Source organism: Grus americana, chromosome 16 (genome assembly GCF_028858705.1).
Source record: "Grus americana isolate bGruAme1 chromosome 16, bGruAme1.mat, whole genome shotgun sequence".
NCBI classification, from domain to species: domain Eukaryota; kingdom Metazoa; phylum Chordata; class Aves; order Gruiformes; family Gruidae; genus Grus; species Grus americana.
In genome coordinates, this window is record NC_072867.1 from 10,408,278 (window position 1) to 10,433,272 (window position 24,995).

The 24,995-nt window shown below is 41.9% G+C and overlaps 1 protein-coding gene across 1 annotated transcript in view; it reads left to right on the forward strand.

The window, feature by feature from the left end:
- The window catches only part of GALNT9 (polypeptide N-acetylgalactosaminyltransferase 9), a 158,203-nt gene that overhangs the window by 49,435 nt on the left and 83,773 nt on the right, over positions 1 to 24,995 (forward strand). Inside the window, exons 3-5 of the mRNA XM_054844821.1 lie at positions 5,168 to 5,334; positions 7,482 to 7,656; positions 19,514 to 19,711. Coding sequence (XP_054700796.1) covers positions 5,168 to 5,334; positions 7,482 to 7,656; positions 19,514 to 19,711 — 540 coding nt within the window. The remainder of the gene's footprint in view (positions 1 to 5,167; positions 5,335 to 7,481; positions 7,657 to 19,513; positions 19,712 to 24,995) is intronic.

Genomic DNA, 24,995 nt, shown 5'->3' on the forward strand with positions numbered 1-24,995 from the left:
AGAAATCAGGCATTGAACTACCCATGAAATGTAGTGGTTTAGGTGTTGTAAATCATCTGTGCCTACGGAAGTCACAGCAGCTTTTGGGTACTAAAAGGTAACCGTATATGTAAGGCTACTCTGAGACTTTGGTTTAACTGGGTTCAAAATACACATGAACCTGGTGATGAAAGGTAGTATTTATTAGTCTTAACGAGCAAGGATTCAATAATATTTTTAATATTTATCTTTGTCCTTACATTAATCATGTACCTAACGAAGAGCTGTTCCACCCCTTTCCTCTGCTGTGGCTATAAAACACAAACAGACCATTCTGCAGCTTTCAAGCTACAGAGCATGTTGAGGTTACTCTGTGCTAGAACCGCAGAGATTTCTTCATGCCCAGCAATTTCATCAAGTTCGTGAAGGAGAGACACCCACAGTCATCTCCATCCCACTGGTTCATTGGAAAAACATATCTTGTATTAAATACTTTAAAGATTCATGAAGCGGCTTTAATTTTGTTTGCATTTCTTCCTGAAGGGTAAAGCTGTCAGAAATCTCTAAATGCATTGCCTAATCCATTTTCAAACTCAGTATATTAAGGTCTGCAAGAAAAACTCATTTTTGGAGTTGAGCAAGTATACAGACAGCAGAGAAGGCAGGAGAAAGCAGAAAAGATTTTTCTTTCCTTGGCAATGCAGTGAACTACCTACATGGCTGTAGTGTCAGTCCTTCACAAAAAAGAGTGCAAATCAAATGGACTGTAAGACCAGTTCTGATAGAGGACTTGACATCTTTCTGTTGGATCAGATACAACCAGAGTAAATATAGCTATCAAGGAATGAAGGTTCAGACAAAAGAACATTTCCTTCCCTTTATTATCTACCAGCAGGCTCATGTGCAGCCGAAAAGCTTTTGTCTTCTCATTGTCCCAGTTTCTAATTTATGACCTTTTTCATGTTAGTACTTGATTTTTTTCAAGGTTCTGGTCTGCCCACTGAAGAGCCTTCCCTGTTTTCTTATGCCTGCATAGACAGTGCTCACAGTTGGGCTCAGGGGGCTGGCTGGGAAATGGTCATTCAAGGAAACCAGTTCAATGCAAGGGAAAGAATGAGTGAAAATCATCTCCGAAGTAGAGAAAAATGATCTGACATCCAGCTCTCTGTCAAGTACAAAGGAAATACCTCTGGGTTCCCAGCCAAGCTCTGCAGTAGCCAATACAGAGCAAGAACACTCAAAGACTCTTCCCAAGACAACAGCAGAATGCCTCAGGTTTGATGCTTGGCATGTTGTACGAAAGATGCCTGAAGGGCTGTTTCATATATCAGGTCTAATCCATCCTCAGCCAGTCCATGGAAATGATTAGCCATGGCATCGTCAGCCTTTGCTTGGAATCCCTAGTCCCGAATGCATCCAGCGGTGTGTTTCTCTACAGCATACCTATCTGCCCTGGAAAGAGGCACTGCTTCTCATGCAGACCTGAAGTCCTTTGCTGGTTGTACACTGTGAGACCTGATACAGTTCATAATACTAATTTAGAATCACAGTAATATTAAATGTGAGCTATGCCTGGCCAGCTTAGACCATCGTTAGCTACCACAGAGGTCAAATGTATGCTCTAAATTCTTCCTGAACTCAGTAGTGTTAGACAGATGTTAATGAGGCCAAGATTCAGCTATCAATTACTGTAATTGTCCTCCCTTACCTGGTTGCCACAGTTCATAATGTGATCAGACCTAGCGCAGAGATGTGGAGAGCGTGGTGGTACCCAGCTCCCTTCCCTGGCAGAGTATGGGTGTAGTGCTGGTGCTGGGGGCTCCCCAAGCAGGCAGCCAAGCCTCTGCTCCCCGAGAAGGGGCTGCCTTAAACACCCAGGCACTTTACTGCACAGGGCTGCCAGAAATGGATGATTTCTTAATTTCTTACCAAAGTCCTTTTGGTTGAATCATATAAAGGTGTGCCTTGCTAGGACATACAGTTTGATGTCTTCACCTTCTGCTTGCTTTTCCTCTCAAAAGAAATAATAAAAGCAACCAGTCTCATGTTAAGCTCCTCCATTGTTTGCTCATAGGTTTCTTGCCTGATACTTTCCCTCTGTTTCCAGACTTTGGAACCATTTTCTGAGAGGCTGCCCTATGCCTTATTGAAAGTCAATGGGTTTGTTATAGCCTTACTTTTCCTGGGACTCCTCTGGAATGAACTCTCTCCTGCTGCCATGCTCCAGGGCCAAAAATCAAGGGCTGCACCAAGGAGGACTTTCACGTGCCCTCCTGACGCTCTGACCTTCTCAACCTTGCATGCAGGCGCAAGCAACTGACTGTTCCATTGCAATGCTCTCCGTCTGCTGTCAGCGTTCCTGCCAACAACAAAGCTGCAAAGGCGTTGTAAGGTGACAGTGGGCACGGTTGTGCTTTGATGGTAGAGCATCTTTGCGTGTGACTTGCTAATGTCACTATTTGGCTCAGAGTGTCAACTGCTGGTTAGAGTTTCTTGGAATGAAGGAAGTATTAACTGTAAATTGCTGCAGCTGGTATCTAATTACAGAATACATTGGGAAGCACTTGGGCAATAATCCAACAAAGCACTTAAGCACCCACTGATTTTTAAGGAAAGGCCCCTTGACTGGGATTGCTCGTGCTCTCAGACATCATCAGAAGTGTTTGTTAGTGGACCAGTATTTTCTCCTGACTACCTCAGCACATCCATCTCATTTTCTGAAGTGACTTAAGGAGTTGGGAGTTCAAGGTTGACTGGAAGCCTGCAGGAAATAAACTCCTAAATCACTGCTGTACTTTGAAAAGTCTACTCAGCTGGACAGCTTCTTTTGCTGTTCTTCATCCTTGCTGTAATAAATAAAACTATGACAGCTTTTAAACTACTGCTAAATTCTGAGGTTTGCCTTTGCCCATCTAGATGTTCCTGTTGCAGCGGGATTACCCATGATATGCTAATATGTAATGGTTGGAGTGCTCTTTGCAAATGCAGACATAATGCATAACTGTATCCTGTTAACAGAGAAAGGGGACAACTGAATGACTTAACCCAGGTGGGATAACGAATTCAAAACAGCCTTTTATCTAAAGCAGTCCATGATGCCCCACAATGTACGTAATCCTTGGGAACCACAGCAGGCAAACTCTTGTGAACCAGTGAGATCATGGAGTCACACTTAGGATAATAATACACTGATTTGATATGATGAAGAACAAATAAGTCAAAAGTGGAGGTTATGGTTTAGGTATGCTGGTTTGAAAACTTGAATTAGAAGTACTGATTTTCTCAGAATGTAAGTGGGAGGATGGAGGAAAAGCGCTGGGGTTAGTCCTACTCAGCCTTTCAGTCTGGACTGGGACACATGTCTCGGTGCCCAGGTGTTTCAGTGGTTCCCTGTGTTTTCCTAGGCAGAATACTTTGGTCCTTCCATGCATGCTTCTGCTTCCCACATTTGTGTTCACTCTACCTTTCCTTTGATTGCTCATCCCTTTACGTTGCAAATGCTGCTTTGACTGCCCTCTCATTCTCACTGCACTTCCTCCTCCTTTTCCTCCTCTGCTACAGCCTCCTTGCTGTCTCCAGACTTTGGCTACATGGTTTCTTAGCTTCTTTCCTGCAAGCTCTGAGTGCTGATGCAGGACCCCACCAGGATGCATGGCCTAGGGTGGGCTCCCTCCTCTGCCTCGCCTCCACCAGCAATGCACCCACTCCTTGGGTACCTGTCCGATTTACTGAGGTGCAGTTTGCCATGTCCTGCTGATACAAGTGAGCCTCTGAAGCAAATCACTGTCAGATCAAAGATGTCCCTCATCAAGGGAAATCTTGCAAGGTCCATGTTTTTAGCTGATGGCTCTTTCCTATTAGTGAAGTATTCCTGATGGACTTCTTTGATATATTGGTGTGGTCAAGAGGAAAATCACATTCAAAGAGAAATTCAAAAAGGAGGCTGTGTCAGAGCATTCATACCTCCTGTAGATCTCTGTCCTTGTTCCAGGTTTATTTTTAGATTGTGTAAGAATGCTGCTTAGCCAGAAGTTTTACACAGTAGTCCTCTGTATGGCACAGGCCACCAGCAAGCTGCTAGTAAGTAGCTATAGTAACACTGTAATCAATGACAAGTACTCAGGGTTCTCAGCAAATAGTGCTGGGATGAGTAGGAATTACGAATAATTGCACTTTACTAGAATTCATAACTGATTTCCAGAGGTTACCCAACAGTCAAGCGTTTGTCGCCCTCCCCGTCCCCATGACTGCTGATAGTGGGGAAAAAAAGTGATTGTTATGCTAAAGGAATGAGGAGAGAGGTCAGAAAGTTTGATAAGAGCAGGAAAAGTCATTTCCTGTGATATCATTAGCAGTATCTTAGAGAGCAGGTTCAGTAATTGCTATGGTAATTCTGAATGGCTTTTGACTGTAAGAACACGTAGGTAATTTTTTAAAGTTAGCATCTTTGTAGTGGGAGAGAATTCCACTAAAATAAGGCAGTATGGTGTTACAGAGGGGCATGGGCTGGGGGCTTGGGAAGCAGAGGCTCTGCTCTGTGCTGCATGACTTCTCCAGGCCTCGTGCTTTCTTCTCAAAATGGTCTATGGTAAAATATATGCATCAGTGAGCAAGCACAAAAGGAAATCTCAGGATGTAGCTGCCTACCAAGGTGATGTCTCAGATGGAGCAGATCTGTTTTGCAAATATTTCATCAAGCGCATGCCTGTACAACAAACGTCATGCATTTCTTATTCCTGCACAAACTGCAAAATCAGAAAGGATGGCAAGTGCTCTTTGTATGGGTAAACACAAAATTTGCTTGAGTGGGTCCTGAGGTCTAATTATGAGTTAACAGCAGACCTCCTGATGGTTCCCCTGGGAGCACAGACTATTGTATTGTGGGCCTTCTCCAGGTTGTTTCTGAGCAAAGTCATTGATATTTCTTTGGTTTTCAAGAGATGCTTTTAACTTTCTAGAGGATGAGAGCCACTACAAGTCTGTGTGCATGCAGGTACACTTTGATTTTCACTGAGTTGATGGAAAGTTTGCTGCTCTTAGCTACGTTACTTCTTTTGAGCTTTTTTTGTTTGAGGTTAGAAAGAACAAAGCCTGCAAGTCCCTGTATGCTGGAGAGCAATGAGGAGAGGACACTCTTCAGTGTATTTTACCTCCCAGTGGGTTTTAATTCTTTCTTTCTTCTCCCCAGGTGCAAACAGATGACCTACCCAGATGACCTGCCCCAGATCTCTGTGGTCTTTATATTTGTAAACGAGGCGCTCTCTGTCATCCTGCGCTCTGTGCACAGCGTTGTGAATCACACCCCATCGCACTTGCTCAAGGAGATCATTCTGGTGGACGACAACAGTGACAATGGTGACCATACGTAACTTTTCTTCTAAGTATTTTATCCGGTGTGGTTAATGGACATGACATGTAAATGAAAGGGAGTTTGGTCACTACTACCTGAAATGCTTTTTTTTTTTAAATGTTGGAATGAAACAGTATTGAGTCATTCTGCATTTAAACAGCTGGGAGAGGAAGGTCACACATGTAACCACTGATTTATGGCTAATAAGCTAGATCGTAAGTTGGTATAAATTAGCATACCTCTATTGAAGTCAGTAGAATTTACAAGAGTTTGTGTTTGTTGATGAGAGGGTTGATTGAGCCACTTGCACAAAGCTGAGAGTAAATATTAACTATGTGTATAATAAATAAACATTATGTGGATAAACCCTGATGATTTCACTGAAATCCTCACAGGATGAATGACAATTGTATAGGCAATCTTAATATAGAAATGACACTTTTCTCCAAATTTCCAGTTCCAGAGAAATATCGTATTTAATAGACTAAAAGTTTAAATTCTGCTTCCGAGGAAAAGAGGGGCTACAGATTCTCCTTCAAGCTAGTTTCTACTCTTTTACATGGCAGCACACACTGCTTCTTCATGATTTAAGTGTTGAAAATATCAGATTTTGAGTCTGGTTTTTTGTTGGGTTTTTTTTTTTTTTTTTGAGGTAGGGAGTAAATTAGACTATAGGAATGAAACAGAATGGCCACAAAGCACGTGCAGCTTTCATGTCATCTGGTTCATTAGTGTAAGCATAACACTTCTGTTGCAGCAATCAAAACTCAAAATATTGGTGAGCATACAGGGTGCTATTGATCAACATGTTTCAGAGGACGGTTGGGTTTGAAGAACTTTTAGGATACAGGTGACTAACAGTGTTGTTGTGTTTTAAGTTGTAATACTTTAGACTTCTAGAACTGTTGCAGCTTCTCAAATCATATTTGATAAAATAAAGCTTAAGTTTAGCATTTTCTCCACAGATCAACAGCTTTAATTCTTTCAGTTTTAAGTTGCTGTTCCTCTTCAGGATCCCTGAGGAGAGAAAAGGGTTGAGAGAACAAAACACTAAAACAAAAATAAGTTCCAAAACCTATAGATTTAAGAAACCTTTTGTCCAATTCTGCTTTCAGTTACAGCAGTGTAACCTGTGGAGTAATTATGTGAGATTGCAGAATGTTTGAGTAAATGTAATACAGAGGAGAACTGGACTCATTGTTTCTCAGTGAACTCTTATATGGCTTTTCTCTGTCATTCTTCTAGATAACGGGAGATTTATCAGGTCTTTGATTCCAGTGATAATGATTCTACTGTGTAATATAGATCAGAAGAATGAGGCTTCTAATGTCCTGGAAGCTTCTACTAGTTTTCCTAATAGATATATTTGAGTAAAAGCCTCATTATGAATAAGTTGCAGTGTAAATGAATTACCAAACTAGATTGATTTAAAAAAATACAGAGACCATTTTGGTAATTTGCCAGTTTATAAGCCTATTGAAATGAAGCTGAATAAAGGAGTGAATGAGTTCTGCTCCATCTGTGGTTGAATGCCTGAAAAGGAACAAAAGAGAAGTCATCTGTCTAAAATCTTCAATATTCATTTAGTTCAATGGGGAAGAAGCCTGGCATTGAGGAATCTTAATTATATTTAAGGGAAAACCCTTAAAATTAAGGGAAATTAATTCTGATCTGAATTAGGTCTTGACCCTAAATCCATTGAGGTTATTTTTCAAACTCTTACTGAATAGCATAAATCAGAACAAAAAGTCACCAGTCTCCCATGTTACACTGCTGTAAGGTCAGAATTGCTCCTCCAGCGGCCAGTTGTAACCTAATGCAAATCATCAGAGAATTAGAACAGTAATTATTTAAAAATATTGAGACAGACTACCTCTTCAAAACAATACTCAGATCCATCAGGCCATATTAAATCCGTGCAAGTCTAACAGTAACTGCTCTGATGTGCGGAGAATTTCTTTGAGCTGATACCCCTGGAACTGATCCACGCCACAGCTGAGGTGCTTGGTGTTTGTATCTGTGAGACTGACGAAGAGTTTAGGAATATTTAAGGATTTCTTTCCCTTTCTGTTGCAGAATGAATCAAAGTAAAAGACAACATTGCAGGCCTTTTCTCATTCTGAATATTTGTGGGGGTTTTTTTGTCCTGCAGTTGAGCTAAAATTTAATCTGGACCAGTATGTCAATAAACGATACCCAGGTCTGGTGAAAATAGTGCGCAATAACAAACGAGAAGGACTGATTCGAGCCAGAATCCAAGGCTGGAAGGCAGCAACCTCTCCTGTCGTCGGATTCTTTGACGCTCACGTTGAATTCAACATTGGCTGGTAAGTTGTTGGCAATGCCCACAGGGCGAGCGGTTCTGTTACGCTGTGCCTCAAAGGCTGTGAAAGAGATTTGCTCAGCAGCAGGGAAGCTGAAAAACTGTAGGGATGAGACGGCTGTAGGCTGGTGTTATCACATTAGCAATTACTCTTGAATAATATTCTTGATTATTGCAACATTGCCGACAATCTTCTGCAATGGCTGCAAGATCCATAAAAAAGCTGTTGTGCCTGCTCTAGTACAGCTCAGTGGAGACAGAAGTAATTTAAACCGCCATGAATACGAAACCTCCAAAGCAGTCAAATGGGGAGGCACCATTAAGGAGGCTCTGGGCTGGAGGCAGATGCATGCTTTCAAGTACTTCTTTTAAATCTCCTTCTCATTTTCTATCATTTCTTCTTAGAAACTTGAATGCCAATCTGATTTCCTCATAAATTTTCTTGCATTTACATTTGAGGGAAACATTGAATTATTTCCTGCATTTTTAATGGGGCTTGAAATTAGCGCGCCTTTCCTCATCCCCTTTGTTTTGCAAGGGAGCAGTATTGACTGTGGCAAGCACAGTTTTGGGCTTAATGGGCCAGATCTGCAGTTGGTGTAAATCTTTGTAGCACTACTTCGTGGCCAATATTTGGCATTACTGGAAGTCGGGACTGAAGGAACTGATAGGTACAGTCAGCTGAAAAAGGGCTGCTGGGACCTTCAGTATGTAAAACGTGTATTTTCCAAAGATAGTCTGGTATTTGATAATGATGATGCAGGGTTATGGTGGAGCTGATTATGCTCTGCAGTTCTGGGAGATATCCCCAAATTAAAACTAAAAATAGTTGAACTTGCAACCAGAGAGGAAACTCAATTGCAAAGGAGTGGAGTGTTTATTTTTATATGTTCCTGAATATCTTTATAAAATGGAAGATGCAATAAAATAAGTCTCTGGTTTATGCTCACCCCATTTTTTTCCCCAGGACTATGGAAGACTATAATAGCAGTTGTAGTAATTCTCTTGAAGCTTAAGAGCTGGTTTAATTTATTAATTTACTTTTAAAGCAACTAGATCTTTCAAATCACTACAAATGTTCATGTAGGGTAATATCAGCTACTGGACAGAACTGAGGGCTGGGGAGAGCTCTGGGTGCTGTCTCCAGTGCTTGTCCTGCCCAAGCTACAGTTTTCTGAGCCTTGCAGAGAGTTTTGTTACCACTTCTCTAAAGGACATTGAGATCTCACTTATGTACTCTACCCAGAGAAGCTAGGCAACGGTGTCAGTCAGCAGGAAAAGGTTTTGTGGTTGCTTTTGGGTTTGTCTGGGATTTTTATAACCTTACTGCTTTGCATTGATGTCAGAAGGGGTTGAAATCAGCATGGCAAGAATCTAGACTACTCAGTAATTGAGAGAGTGTGTATATCTGAGATAAAAAGTGTTTGCATTTGCTGCATCCTCCCTGGTGTACTCTCCTTTCAACAAGTGCCTTTAAGTCTCAGGAATACTGCTGAGCCAGTCTGTGCAGCTGCTTTGAGACCACTTGGCTTCTGGAGTAGCCGCAGAGGATGAATGAGAATAGCAAACGTGCACCAGAAGCATCACGTATCCCTTTGTTTCAGAGCCACACGTGGAGGCTCAGAGTGTTCCCTTCTGGTGCTTCTCCTGTTGTTCCCCTCAATCTTTGGGCTGCTGACAGCCATCTCAAACCTTGTTCTATCTGTTTCCTCCTAGTTTTAATTCTGTCCACCTGTGCACATGCGGTTGCCTGTCATCTCAATTTTCATCTCATCTTCTTTTACTAGGAGGGACTGGAAGTCCTTCCATCTGGACTGCTTTATTTTTTCCCACCAGGTTAACATCACCCTACTCCATAACCCTATAAACTTGGTAGTCACACGGGAGTATCGTATTAAACTACTACTGTTCTATTCTCCTACTAAGTCTCATCTTGCACAAATACTTCCCCCCCCGCCCCTTTTTCAATGTATATTCATGTATTCAGAGGCCACATGGATTGCTCCCACTCAAGACTGTCTATAGATTATTTGTGAGGCAATTAAAAAGAAGCCAATTCCTTTACCACAGAAAAGAGCATTAGCTTTCTATTTGGTTTGTGTTCCATCTGAAAGTCAAGCACCTGCAGTGCAATTTTAGTCTTCCAATCTATGGCTGCTTTACCTGCCTAATCAGTTGGCAGATTAATTCATAAAGAATCAGAAAAGGACTTCATCACTTTCTCATGAAATATGCAGCACTCTGACAACAAAAAACCTTTTCCTTAAACAATAGTTGCCCCATTTATAGGCGAGCTTTTGCCTCATATCGCACTACAGCATTTTACAGGCTCTCACAGCGTTACTCTCCAGGGACACTTCTTCTAAACTAAAATACAATCTGGAGGGATATAAAAAAATACTCTACAACCTGGCAGGTCAAATTAACTATTGAATTATTTATTTTGCTGTGCTTAATTGCTGCTTTTTTCCTTCTCAGGTGTTGAAATGTATTAGTGCAGAGCAGAGATTTTCTACTGACCTGTTCCCCTTAAGGCTTTTGGTGGTGTGAGTCAATACTGCTGCCGTGAGAGCAAAAGTGGAGAGGACTAGCTGAAAGGGAAGCCATTACTATTAATTCTCAAATGGAATTTTAAATTAAATTTACACAATAATGTATGTGTACAGTTCATATGTAAAATTCTACCTGTCCTGCAGTAGAACCTTGTCAATTTTTAATGGTTGCTTAATGTCAATAGGGGTCAGCATCTAGAGTCAGCAACCCAGCAGAACCAATAGGTGTGAAAAGCTCCTGTACATTCCTCTCTGAGGGTATATTCTAGCTTGTATAATTCAGTTTTCCCTTCAGTCCTCTGAAGATTTCACCATTCTTGCTCTTTTGTATTAGGTCCACCCACTGTGCGTTAAGCAACACACAGTAACACTGACTACAGACCATTGCATCCTGGCTGCTAATTGTGTTGCAGAAGATGTAAAGCATTATATAGACTCCTCTCTTTGAGAGATGGGAAAGAATAACATGACAAGGAGAAGAGAACTTCGCTACATTATAAGTGGGAGCAGGAAAGAGAGATAGCGGAGATGGGGTGTTAATTCTCTGGGTGAGAAAAAGGACACATTCAGTAAAGGAGAGCAGAAATCAGTAAGTGAAAGGCAGAGACCACAATATATTAGTAGCCGTAAAGAAGGTGCTAGGAGCCATAAAAGAAGACATAATGATAGAGTATTATACTGGTATTCTATCTTAGGAATTGCTTTTGCTCCTATCACAGAGGTAGTACTGGAACACTGAATGGAGTTATGCAGTACTGTAGTAATTAAAATTTTGCCGGACAAAGGGGGAGTATCAATAAGGAAGCAGTGGAGTAAGAGGATTTCATCAAAAGATTTCAATATACCAGAGAGAGCGAGCCAGCCAGCCTGACAGGAGAAAGAGGACCTGAAATATAAGCCGAGTATCCATCAGACTGTGCCACACAGAGCCCATCATTATGGATTATCCCTGAAGTTGGCAGTGTTTTAAACATATAGAAAACTGGCATTTTAAAGAACTAAGAAGAAGAGCTAAAGATCAAGATCCCCAGGTCTATGGATAATACGCTGCAGATGCTATTTTATACTGTAGTATGTAGCGCAATTTGCTATGTTGGCTGTAAGCAGTGGATTCTCGAGAAAGTGTGTAAAGGAGAAAGGAACTTGATTTCCTCCTAATCTTCTGCTGGCTTTGGTTATCCCAAGTACAGAGGCATGGTTAATGCTTTTGTAAGGCAAAGCCACAAGGTCTTGGATCGCCTGAAAATTCCCTCGTTAATACTTTCATGCAGTGTACTGGCAGCCAAACTCTACCAGCAGGTAAACTCCCAGTTTCCTCTGTTCAAGCTCAGGTGGCTCTTTGGGGACCTGGCAAGGTCCAGGTGGTTCTTTCCTTCTAGTGAGAGAAGTGCTGAAGGTGAGAGTGAAATTACATTTGCAGCCCTCCGCTCTGGAGGGTTCACACCTATCACTCCTGCTCAGGACATGGTTCATTGCAGCATCCCTGGTACCACGCCGAGTTTGACCTGGGAAGTTTTTTTTATGCAAAGGAAAGGACATGTGTTTATTAAAGGACTTTTTTCTCATCCAAAGCCTCTACCATCACTTAGGATTAATTTGGTAAGTTAATAGAATACATGTTCTAGATAGGAGAAATGAACTAATATTATCTGAGTGAAGAGGGAAGCGTGCAACATGAGACATGTGGGCCTTTCAGATTCATGAGACAGTGCCAGCTTGCATACAGAGGACATGCCAAAAAGCAACTTCAACTATTCATCTACCTAAACAACCTAGAGTGTTCATTGAAGCATCTTCATTGCTTTTCAGTGGTGCAGAAAAGAGCTATTCAGATTTGGCAGCCAAAGAGCTGATCTTTAACTCTCCAGCATTCGTTCATGCCGCGTTCGCTCCACTCTGGCTGGGGGCTGCAGGTCTGAAACCTCCCCGGGCACACAGGAGTGCTGATAGAGATGTCAGGTAGAACAGATGGGGAATTTCTCTCTCCTCTTAGAGACTGAGGAAAGGAGTATGAATTTTTTTTTTTTTTTTTTTTTGGTTCTCTGAACACTTATTTACAGGAAAGGCATTCTGCATGAAATATTCCTCAGTTGGTCTCAGTGAAGAATTATGTGTGTCAGTAGATCTGCTTCTCTGCATCTGATAAATGTGTATTGTCAGTGAAATGTGAGGTAGTGTATAAAATCACATGCAAAATAAGCTTTCCATTTACACAGATCTTTTTCTTACATTTCTGTGTTAAGTTTTTACTTCATGGTACCTGACAGTGGTACGGTCAGAGTAAAGTATGGTGTTAAACCTTCTAAGCCATAAAATCTAGCAGATGAGACCTTGCTGTCTTTCATTTATGCCTTACAAAGACTCTTCATTAAGTACTTGCAAGAAAAAAAAAAAAAGTTCTGATTTGTGAAAGGGGGGAAAAAAGGTTGGATTTTTCAATGTTAGCTCTTCATTTTTTACTGGAATAAGAATTAGAATGGTGATGGTAAAGAGGAAAAAAAGGCACATTTATTTCAAAAGAACCCAGAGGTGAAGGTATCTGGGTACCCAGTTGGGATGGGGCAGAATTTGAGAGAGACATTCCCAATGCAATTCTTGTCATTTAGGAAAGGATTTACTTTTGGACAAACTCAGAAAAAGTGACATTTGGAGGGGCGGTGGGTAAAAAGGGAGTTATTGACAAATGCCTAGTACAATCAGTCCATTTAAGAACTGAAAAGTATTGTGGGTCCGCTCCTCAGATGATGCATGTTAGCAAAGCATCCCTGAAGTTGTGAAGTCCATTGCAGTAGAAGAGTTGGACAGCAGATGATCTGGCCTGCGGCGTGCATGTGGTTTCTCTTAGATCGCATACGTTTATTCCGATGTTGTGCCTTTTTAAAAGTCTGCTTGAAGTCAGCAGGTGTTTTTACATATTTAAAAAGGTGAATTATATAATCATGTGTGCTGAGGAGCTCATTACTAACTTGTTTTTATCTGTTTTTTATCTGGAAGAAGCTGTTCTTTTTAGTGTTGTGAAAAACCAGACTTCCCCATTGGCATGAAGTCTCCGGCAATCTGATAAGGATGTAAAACAGCACAAAATTTTTGTTTGCTGTGGTTTCCCATGGGGTTTTAGCTGCTCTGAATTGGCCCAATATTACAGAATGCATATATGTTCAGTGATAGACTTACAATGGGACTAGAGAAGCCTGTGTGATCACAGTATCACCCCTGCCTTTGCTCTCAATCTTCTTACAGGCTTATTCTATACTCCGGGTTAAATTCTGCCTTCCAGCTCTTTTCCTAACTCTAATATTTATCTTGAGAGCACTTATTCTTTGAGGCTTACAGTACTGGCATTGCTGGAGCTCCCACTGAAGTCGTCATGGGTGCTCAACACCTTGGAAAATCCAGCGTTAATCCAGAAATTGCCCCACTGGTAGGCAAAAGCCTTAAACGCATGAAATGCATGTGCTATGTTTAGCAATATGCTCAACAGTCTTTGACAAATCGACTCATCCTTTTGTTGTGAATTTGCTCCTGATTAGAGATTCCTTCCCCAAATTCCCAAGAGAGTTTCTGTAAGGAGTCGTCACCTGCTGTGGATGTTCCTCCCAGCACGTCCTTGTGCCTGTCATGGGGCAGTGATGTGCTTTGTGGAGTTTCAACCAAGCACTGTCAATCACAGGGCTGAGTCCTGGGAATGAGACTTCAGCAGTGTGTTACTAGATGTCTGGGACTGCATCAGAGAAATAAAACCCAGGTGAAAATACCCTTTAGCCTAGTGGAGTCCATAAGAGAACTAAATTTACTGTCCTTTCTCTTCTGGCTTTAACCATTCACCAGCAATCTATTGAGAGAGAGAGGAGGACACTGACAAATACATATTTTTAGAGAGAATAGAAGGGTGGAACTTCTTATGTCACTCAAATTGCACTCCAAATTGTCTGCTTGTTTTTTATTAGGTGGAAAAAAGGACTGGATGATATGAAGCACTGTCTTTAAAGCTGAATCTTTTGATTATATTTAGTTTACTGAAATCCATCACGTCTATGAATATGCCTGAGAGAATTTTTTCTCTCACTCCAGTAAATAACTTGCTAACAATATATGCTACTCTGTGCCCATAAAGTACGTTGACTCAGATACGAACTAGGAACCTAATATTTTTGCATCTGTGAAAAATAGAGGTGAATCTCAAAATTCACATCTGGCTTATGTACCTAATCAGGCAGGGCTGAATCCTGCCTCACTGCCAGCAGTGGCCATGTGGAAAGGAAATACTCAGACAACATATTGCAGCTCATCAGCATAGCATGTTAAACATACTTGGACTTCAGCAACCTCTTCCACTCCATCCTTTTAGTCCCAGGAGCTGCCAGAAGCACTTGACTTCTGCAGATGCACAGTGGAAAAAACAAGACAAGGGAACAAAAACCAAAAACAGGGAAAGAACACTGGTGTCTATAAAGAGGATGAGTAAATCTACATAATAATGTAGCAGCTTAAAATTAGGAAAAAAAATTAGAAATTACTAGGAAAGATTTAATTATAATCCTTTCAAAAACCTGAAGCAATTAGACAAAGCCAGAATTACCAGCAAAGTTGACAAAGGATTTGATGAATGTGTAGCTCAGCTTACAGAGACAAAGACACTGTGTAAGTCTGTTGAGCCTAATAGAGCTACTCCGAGGCTGGGCTTTGCTAGCAATTACTAGCAATAAAACCCCCCTCCTATTTCATGGATTACCTAAGACAAGCAATGTAAACACAGTCCATTGCCCAGCCCTGTTCAAGCTTATAGTCCTTCTTCATTGGCCATTACCTTGGGATCTTGGCAGGCGGAAAAAACAGCACGAGCAGTGTCGGTGGTGCAGAAGGCATTGGTGGAATCTGGGATTTGAATGTTCCTGTAGATCATACTGAGATGAGCTAGGGCTTGGCGTCTGAATACCCCATTGCTATTTCTGCTGTCCCTGATTGGGCAGGACAAGCTGTGAAATCTCACAGGTGTACAATGTTTAATTAAAGGGCACTCCATTCTGAGTCAGCTCTGCACTGGAGTTTCTCTTTCCATCTGTGACTCGGAGCCTCCTCTCTTACCTGTGGGTGTGAACATATTTTGGAAGTTTGATAAATGTGCAGCCTGTTCAGATCCAGAACCTTTCCAATGCCCACATCCTGCAGGAATGTGGTTTCCACACATGTGGATACAGACAGAGGAAGAAAGTGACCTCCACTGGGGGGATCAAGAAAATGAAGTTCCAGGAGTTGCTTTCATACCAATTCAATCTACAACCTTGGCATGGCATTTTACTTCATCTGTAACCTGAGGGTAGAGATAGCAACACTTGCTGGAGTAGTAGTATCTTCAACATTTGCATTTCTTGAGTGCAGAAGACTGAAACAGAACTTCCATCACGTGAGCAGCTTTCAGATGTCTCAGATTTCGTGAAAGTTCAAAATCTGAGATTTCAAATTAATAGATTGATAGAGATTAATGAAATTTCATCATGTATTTTGATCCAACTGTTGAATCACACTCCAGAGATCCCTCTTTGTGCCATTCAGATGCAAAGCACCAAGTCAGGAGGTAATAAATGTAAGCCATGCAACTGGAGAAACACAGGAATTCAGTCAACTGTAGAGTGACGGGAGTAGTTTGGTGATGGCTGGTGTGACAGCAGCACCAGAGCTGGGAATAGATTGTTCTTCTTGTTATGAAAAAAATGAGGACTCAGATTAGCATTTCCAAGGCTCAAGTATGAAATAAACACAATCACAAATATGTTTGAGGGCTGAAAATCAGAGTGACTGTTAAATATTTTCTTCACATTTTTTCTCTAACCATTATTGGGGATTCACTTCAACAGTCCAATTTTAAACTGCCTTGCAAAGTAGCAGGCTAAATTCCCTTTATATTCAAAATAGGGTCCTCTGGAACATTATTAATCTCACCTATTTTCAGTGTCTACATTATTATGAGAAGCATCTTAATATAAAAGTGCCAGCCTCTGCCTCTCTGCTGAGAATGAAAGTTTGAGGCAATTACCTTGGATGTGGGGGGTCTATTGCAGACATCTGACATTAAGGGAGAAGAATTCCTTCTCTCTTTCAGCTTTTTCATTACACGATCTCAATCTACCCTTCAAAGTAAAATACTTGCAAAATGAGCACCCAAGGAGGAACTGTAGAAGGAACATGGGAACTTCAGGGTAGTTTTGAGTGTGATGGTTAAATGGTCTTGCTTTATATCAACATAAACATCCCAATAATTGAGGACTTGAGGATTTGGTGACCAAAGAACTCTAATCAAGAGAGATAAAAATAGTTTTAGAAAGTCCCAGTCTTTCCTTGCTTGTCAAAGACCTCTTTCCAGAATGAGATGGTAGTGAATGATGGAATTTGATTCTTACGAAGGAAACCCATTGACAGATTTCTGCTTCAGCAGGCATGCAGTCAGTTTTCCTGCTTTGCAGGGCAGATCTGGAAATCGGGCCCAAACATAATAAATTTGTGCATGCTATGGGAGTCACTGGTTGTGAGTGTGTCCTGTGATGTGCACCAGATCTCACTGGAGGGTGTGACCCTCTGCTCTGTGACTTCCCCGCTGCACCAAATTTGTTGAAGCAATGCCCAAAGGCTTCGGGAGTGGGCCACCTCCCAGGGTGGTGTTTGGTTTGCAAGGGAACTCAGAGTCAGTTTTGTGATGAGGCTTCTGCTGCAAGTGCTCTGCATGGACAGTGACCGGTTCCAAGGCAATTTTTTTTCTCCACAACTGCAAAGAGGAGGATTCTTCTTCCAGTCAAACAGCCAGTGGCCTCTCATTACTGACATCTATACGTGGTGTTTGGCATTTTGAAAACCTTTGTTTCAGAGGCCAGAAGGGAGCGGGAGAGCCTCCTGCTGATATTATGCACAGGGATTACCACAGCCATGCGTGGAGGCACCTGATTCGTGACAGGAGAGGGGTGTCTGGCTGACATCTCTGTGGTTCTGCTGTATTTTCTTGTGCTGCTTCTAGGCTGATAAGCAGAGATAATGTTATGGAAAGAACAGAGCAGATTCATCTTTTCTGCAATCTTCCCTGCTTTATTGCAGTTGCAAGTTTTTCTGCCGTCCACCCACTAGTTTTTAAAACAGTTAATCTCATAAGCATAATCTCGTATTAATAACAGAAGTGGCTTATCCTGATTTGGTAGGTCACATTGGCTTTTTATGTGAGTGCATGAGTGTGGCCTAACGACCATACGAATTGGCATTCTGAATTATGTACTGCACTGTCCTGAATCTCTCTCAGTTGTTTCTTGCCTCTCCCACAGAAAAAAAAAAAAAAAATCCTTTGAGTCTGGGGTGCAGTTCTTTAAATGCCATGCAGAAAAAAAAAAAAAGGGAAAAAGAAGCAACATATGATCCTGCTGAGTAAGGAAATATTTTAAAGCCAAAAAGGTACTTAACAACCTGAGCTGAAATCGCTGTACCTCCTCTGGGCTGATGCACTTTCATGCTTCTGTGGAGGCCTTTGGTACCTTGCAGGACTGGGCTTTGACAATGGAAATACTGCACCAAAAATTGCAGGTGGCAGGCAGTAGTAAAAGAGACCTCAGGCCATTCCAGTCATGGGGGATGCATTGATTTATTCCCAGAATAAATCTAGTAGAGTAACAAAACAATACATGTTGCATATGAGATGAACATCTCTGTCATAACCTTCCTCGCCAGGGGGAATTTCTGCAGCTTGCGATGTCATTCTTCTCTTCCCACCATGCTTGTCTTTTATTAAGACTTCCATGCTCTGTGTTATTGGCATCCAGCTGATAAATTCAAATGTCGTTTTTCTAGAGGAATCCAAATAAAACTAGTTTAACTTTCTGAGTTCTCTCCAAATGAAATGCTGTGACACCTTGTCTTTTTGTCAGTTATGCTGTTATTTTACATTGTTTTGTGATGGTTTATTTGCAGTAAGTAGCTCATCATTAATACTCATGGGTTTCACCGAATCTGTCTCTTTTTACTGATGTGGGAGAGGTAAAAAGAAGGGAAAGCAAGCACTACACGTCCTTATGTAAGCAATATGGAGTCTGTGTACATAAAAGACAAATATGCTGGCCATATTCAAGTACAGAGAACATGCTGTCTTCTTGCAGAAGAGACCAGAAAATTAATGATAGTTCAGATTGAGGCAGTGAAGATTGAAAATGGAGGTTGAATTAATTTCATAATGTGGCCATTTCTGTTGGCCTACACAAGAAAATACACGATAACAAACTAAACATAAGATAACAAACAAAATATAAGGTAACAATCTTGAAACCAGAAAGGAACAATTGCCTTTTAACGAACAACAAAAGAATAATGAGAAAAGATCAGGGTTCAAATCCTGCTACCTCTGTGAATCGCAGCAAACCACCATTCCCTTAAAGACACGTGTGAGAGCTCTGCAAAATCTTCAAAGCTTATTTCAAGAGGAAACACATTTACAAAGGAGTGAACCGGTGGCTGTTTCTAATACTGCTTTGAGAAGTGCTTTCCACCCTTCTGTAAGTCTGCTCCCTCTTTGGAGCAGTTTGTCTGTAAATTCATAGCAACTTCAGACTACCTTGGTCAGAAATGAATGTTTGCACTGAAGCTTTTTACTTTACTGAAACACTTTGGGATGTAGCTTCTGTTGAAAGCACATTGATGTTTTAAAGGCTTTTGAAATGATGGCACATTTCCTGCAGCTCGCTGCTTTTGCACCATCTGGCAATTGAAATCTTCTCATCACCAAAGAGGTTTTAGAAGGCGTAATGCAGCCACACTTGTCATTCAAACTAGATCCGATGGGGTCAGTCCTTAGGAAACAAGATTAAAACCTTTGAGTAACCTTCAGATTCATTCAGTCCTGGTGTGTGTTTTGTTCTTTAGGCCTTGTCAGCAAGAGCAGGTATTTAATCGCTACCAGGCATCCTGGTGGTGTAGCCATTAGGGGTCCATTTAGTTACTCTTGGTGACAGTGTCTCTCCACACTTGCCCATTGCAAAATGAAATTATGGTCTCCAGGCCTCAGAAAAAGTGTTTGGTAAAATTTTGTGCTGTTAAACTCTGGTACAGCCTCATAAAGGCAATAATTCACGTGCTGTTGCTACGTGAAGTATTCCCACCAGGCCCCAGCCTCTTCAGTGTGCGGCAGTGACCTGTATTCGATCCCGCGACGCCATGTTACGGGCTGCCATCTCGCTGGGTTACTGCTCGCAGGATTAGGGAACTTGGTTTTATCAGGCTGCAAAGCGGGACCTGGGATTACTGGGTGGCTGTAAAGCATTTTGCTGTTTTTATTGTTCTCAGGGTGGAACCTGCACTTACCCGGATCAAAGAAGATCGAAAGCGGATCATCTTACCAGCAATTGACAATATCAAGTACAACACTTTTGAAGTGCAGCAATACGCCAATGCAGCCCACGGCTATAACTGGGGCCTCTGGTGCATGTACATAATCCCACCGCAGGACTGGCTCGATAAAGGGGATGAGTCAGCTCCCATCAGGTAAATCTCCCGTGTGCTGTCATTTTTATACCAGCAATGTTTCCATCTCAGCTGCCTGCTGAGGGTGAATTTAAGCGAAGCAAGGCTATGGGCTTTGTGCAGGGATAGCAAAATGAAACCGAAGAAACCAGACGGCTGTACAGAGCTGTGGGTGCATGTGTCGCATCTCGGAGCTGCACCACAATGTACGTGGAAGCACAGCTGCTCTAGTTGTGAATGTGTGGTTCAAGTTGGCATTGTGGCCCTTAATAGGACAGCATGATCTTCTTCATCTGTGCTCTTATTTTCCAGTGGACTCTGGGATGAGTAATAAGCCAGTGAAACATTGTGTGTATGAGAAATGAAGGTATTTTGTATGGGATTAAAAAGAGGCTGGCTTCACTTTTGTTCTGTAGGCAGCACTCTTGGCCATCAGCCCAAACCAGAGCTTCCCAGCAGCACTAGTAGGAGATGTGTTAGCCTTGCCTTGCCTTGCCGGAGAGTTGCTCTTTTTTTGGAGAACTTTGCACGTGTTCTGAGTTTTCCCACTGGGTGAATTTTAAAATGAAACTGGACTGCATAGTCAGAGTGTCATTCTATTTTTCTCTATAAAGGAACATTTTACCTTATAGAAATGGAATTTTTGAAGGAAATACTGTTTCAGGAATTGTGATAGTGTTTTTGAGAATTGTTACAGTGGGAAAACAGGAACTGATAAGAAAGGAGCTTGCTTTCCCCTTCATTTGAAAATTTGTATCTCCTAGCATTTCATCTCCAGTGCAGATGCTTGTCTAACAGCTCCTCTGAGATGTTCTGTGTTGGGTGAAAGTCCTATTGTTAGCAACTATTGAAATAAATACTTAAAAATATGAAGCCCAGGTATGCACTTTAGGTTGCTCTGCCCTATTTTTTGAGATTTCTTAGGAAGGACACAAATTCCCACCTTAGAGTCATCTTCATTTTGATGTATATCAGCTTCATCCTAAAGTAAGCTAAAACTCTATTGTATGGTCCCAGTGTAGGCTCTGGCAGAGAAGCTAACGTACTTCCCTTCCAGTGTAGAGCTTGAGTTGTCAGATCCTGAGAAGTCCATCCAAGCGCTTCAAACAACATACCCAGCTGAAAGGATCCAAGCGGTCTTTTGGAAGTGAAGGGACACAGATGAACTGTTCACATTTCAAAGGGATTGGTTGGATGGGGCCATCTCACAGGATCCATCCCTCATTCACAGAGTAATATTTCAATCCATATTTGAGCAAGTGTTGCAAGTGGCACTTAGGTTGATTCTCATGCCCTACGACTGCAAAACAGAGCTGTACAGTAACGTTAACCTTATTTATCACAGGACAGCACAGTCCTTCATCACTAACCCTTTGCTCAGCTTGAAACCTCAATAAGCAGGAAAGTAATTACTTAGGAAATCAGTTTTCCTGGATTACATGCCCTGCTCTCCTCACATTGTTTTAAAAGTGCAGGTGTTTCATATCTATTTCACTCAGCCCTGAGAAATAGTTTATTGATGAATGAAAATTAATCAGCCAAAGCTTTCATTCCTGAAACCAGGGTTTCAGTCTTTTATTCCTGAAAGGTTTTGCACACTTCATTACTCCGAGTTTATATGTGAAATCACTGTATTAATTTTCATATGAGTTGTCCTAGTATTTGAGGATCTTCTGTTCTGGAGACAATGATCACATATCAGATAAGACTGAACTCAGAGGTTAAACCTCAGCAAGTTCCTTAGACATGATTTTCAGTGGTAGTAACTCATGCACTCCCTAAAGTGTGGAAACTGCATCTGCAAAACGCTTCTGGAAGTTCAACTACAGATCTTTTTAATAGAGAATAAGGACGCTCATCCCTGTAATACTGGGATAAGAGGGTTTTTTCAGCAATACAGGGCCTGATTTACCATGGGCTTTCCTCAGGTTTGTGTTCAAGCTCTTGCCAGGGTTATACTGACACTGAGTTGGACTGAGAGAAGCGAATAAGGTCCAAACTCAAGCACTGAGTAGTGTTGAAATCTGATGCACATCAGTAGCTGGCTTCTGAGAGCAGTGATTTTATTCTGAACCCGAGTGAAGAAACCTTCCAATTCAACAGTGCATAAACTGCCCAGAGACAGATGAGACAGGCAGCGTAAGGAGGAGAGCACTCAAACCTCACTGCCAAATACCAGGAACACTGAGGTGTTGTGATTGCATAAGTATCTCTCCTGCAAATTATGAATCACATGCCCTAAAATGCAGAGACATCAACGTCAAACCATGAACGCTTACCTGTCTCCCTGGGAACACGTGCTTTGAATGCAGTGATCTAGGAGAGCAGAGCATCCACTTTATAGCCACCCTGCACTGATTTCTGATGGGCCTCCGAAGCAGTAGCACCTGGATGCTAAAGCATTTGGCTGTACTGTTGCGTTATGCCTGGCCATAGAGATACAATGTAATTTTGTGGCTTTTAAGTGATATGCCAGTGTAATTATGATAATGGCAAGAATGAACGTGTGAGTGTTATTGATGAAAAGATCAGGAAGTCTGTACTTAAAATTGAGATTTGAAAGCACCCATGATGGGAATTTACTAGCTGTAAAAAATTTAAGGTTTACTTTCAAAAGGAAGGGAAAATCAGACTAGTGAGCAAACTTTTTCAAAAATCTCTGTTGGTTTGGTATAGACTTTGGTTTTGTAACCAGCTTTCCACAGCGTGTACTGCAACTGTGATTTCTGTTTCAGCCCAGTTTGCCAGGCACGCAAGCTGGTCCACATTGATGGTGTTTGGATCCGTGTGTCTGTTCAGTGCGTTCATAAGATTGCGGGACTGTTCATCAGCCTGAAAACTGCAAGTTTCTTTAGTCCTTGCTGACACTGTCCCTCTTACGGATTCCTTTGACACTGTCTTCAGCAAATAGCGGGTTTGTTTTGTGTCTCTGTGTGTGTTTTGTAAAAGAAAAGGCTAATAACTAACAAGCCCATGACTGATTTTGTGGTTGGTGTGCCTGAATACTTCCTCCCACATCTCCAAAGGGATTAAAGATTTTCAGTGTTAAAAAAATGCATACCCTGGTGTCAGTGAGGATCAGAGCCCTGGCATTTCTGATGTTTGCATTGTATGAATAAATATCATCGATTTGCAGAATTGGGTGAGACATTTAGAAAGTAGAGTCCAATTCCTGTTTTCTTCTGGGATTACACAACAGATGTGCTTACTTCTGTGCTCAGAAGTTTTCTATTTGAAGCCTGATCCTCTGCTTTCCTGAACACTAACAGTGGTGTGATCCTACTCAGAGCCTTGCTGGGAAGGAGCAGGAACTGTCCCTCAAGTCAGTGGGGCACCATATAGGCAGTCATGTCAAATACATGCCATAAAATATCAGATCAGCTGTTGTGGTCCAAGTAACAAAGGGGATGTGGCCTTGAAGTGCAAACAAAGGTGAAGAAATAGCAAGAACAAAGTGTCGGATTTTGTAAAGATTTCTGATACAGTTTAAAGACAGTTTGGGGTTTTTTTTCCACGTTAATACTCTGAAAATCAGAACAATTGATGTTCCCTGAATCGGCTTCAACAGGCAATCCATTTTGCATGTTTGACATTTGAGATGTAAGATGTCTTTAACGTGAAGATTTAAATGCAGATTGTTATTTTGACACGCTGTGTCTGTCACATCATTTTCCATTTGTGTTCCTGAGAACACACTGCCCAAAAACGTCCTTATCATCTGGCAACAAACTGTGTAACAAAGGATCCCATTTCAGAGGGTTTCTGATGAATTTGACTACGTATTGCAGCAAGCTGGGGGCATTCTGTATGCAGACGATCGTACTGGTTTTTGGAACAGCTAGGAAGGCGTCTGGTATCCTGAGCTCTGGCTCTGGCTTGTCTTCCCTCACCCGCCATGGTTATGATGGACTGCCCTGTGTTTGATTTCTTGATCAGCAGCCGCTAACGTTAGAGTCATTAGTCAGCCTCACCCAGCCAAGCGCTGCACAGCTTTCCATTCTGTCTTCCTCCAGCAGCAGCGGTGCGTTTCATTGTTGCATATGTTTGCACTTATTGCTTCAATACGCCATAGCTTGCTACCAGTAGGAATGTGTATGTACCCGCACTGACTCAGCCGCTCCAGAAAGCACGTGTGTCCCGCTCGTGTATAAAAATTAGTGTCTGACGTGCCCACAGTGAAGTGGTTTGTGCTGCTTACTTTAGGCTGGGAGTGTGCGTACCCGTCTTACGTGCAAGCCAGGCCCCGTGCTGGTCTGTCATAGCGATGGCGATGCAGCCACGTTGGGTCTTCGCGGCTCTGGGAAAAATCCGTCCATGTGCATGGGCTTAGCTGTGAAGTCTTTCAGGATAAACCATGCTGTCCTGTAATAGTAAAACTGGTGGCTGTTTATTGATTGATTATGGCCATCTTTTCAGTTGCTTCTTCACAGGAGCCCATAACAGACCAATTTCTTTTTTATTTGTCCAATTTCTGACAGGTATCCTGCCTGTTCCAAAAAATATACTTCCACGGGGCATCAGAGAGTTATTCTACATCCCTATGGCCCTGCCTTTCCCAGCCAAGCATTCTGGGTTGCTTTTTTTCACATGCTATAGTTCTCCAAAGGCGTTAACAAACCTTCCCATCATTAAGCTTGTCAGTTTGTTTTCCTGTAGCTCCTGAGCAGCAAATCTGTCCTTGAGTTCTGTTCTCACGGCCTGGTGTGACTCAGTCTTGCAGAAGACATGAGTTGTGAGAAAAATAAATGCTTGTGAAGGTACCGTGCAGGTTTCCCCACTTATCCGTCAGGCCAGGGGTGAGGTGCCGCTCAGGAACCTGAACCAAAGAAACGTTCTGCCAGGAAAGGTGGAAAACTCAAAGATACGATGTGCGAGGTGTCAGTTGAATCTCTTTCTCTCTCTCCTTATCCCTGCATATATATGTTTATGTTTATACATTTATTTATAGTTATATTTGTGTTTGTATTTCTGTATTTGTGTGTGAGTGATTGTAGGTCAGTTATCCTGGAAATTAGACTTGTTGCGTGCTCTGAAAACTGTTTCGAATGTGACCTGATTGCATGTATACTGACCTTAGGGGAGGGGGAGAAAGATGCGTAAGGGAGAGGAAGCCTTATCATCTCACGTGCAGTATGTCAATCCAATCCTCATCTGTTTCTCCTTCACTTGCTCTTGACGAAGCCCCCCTTCAGCTGGCTGTAAAGGGAGGGAGGGGGATGCACCTGGCTGGAGAGAAGGCTGTCAGCGCCTGCTGGAGTTTTGCCGACAGAGCCGTGCTCCTGGAGATCCTGCTAAAATGAAATAG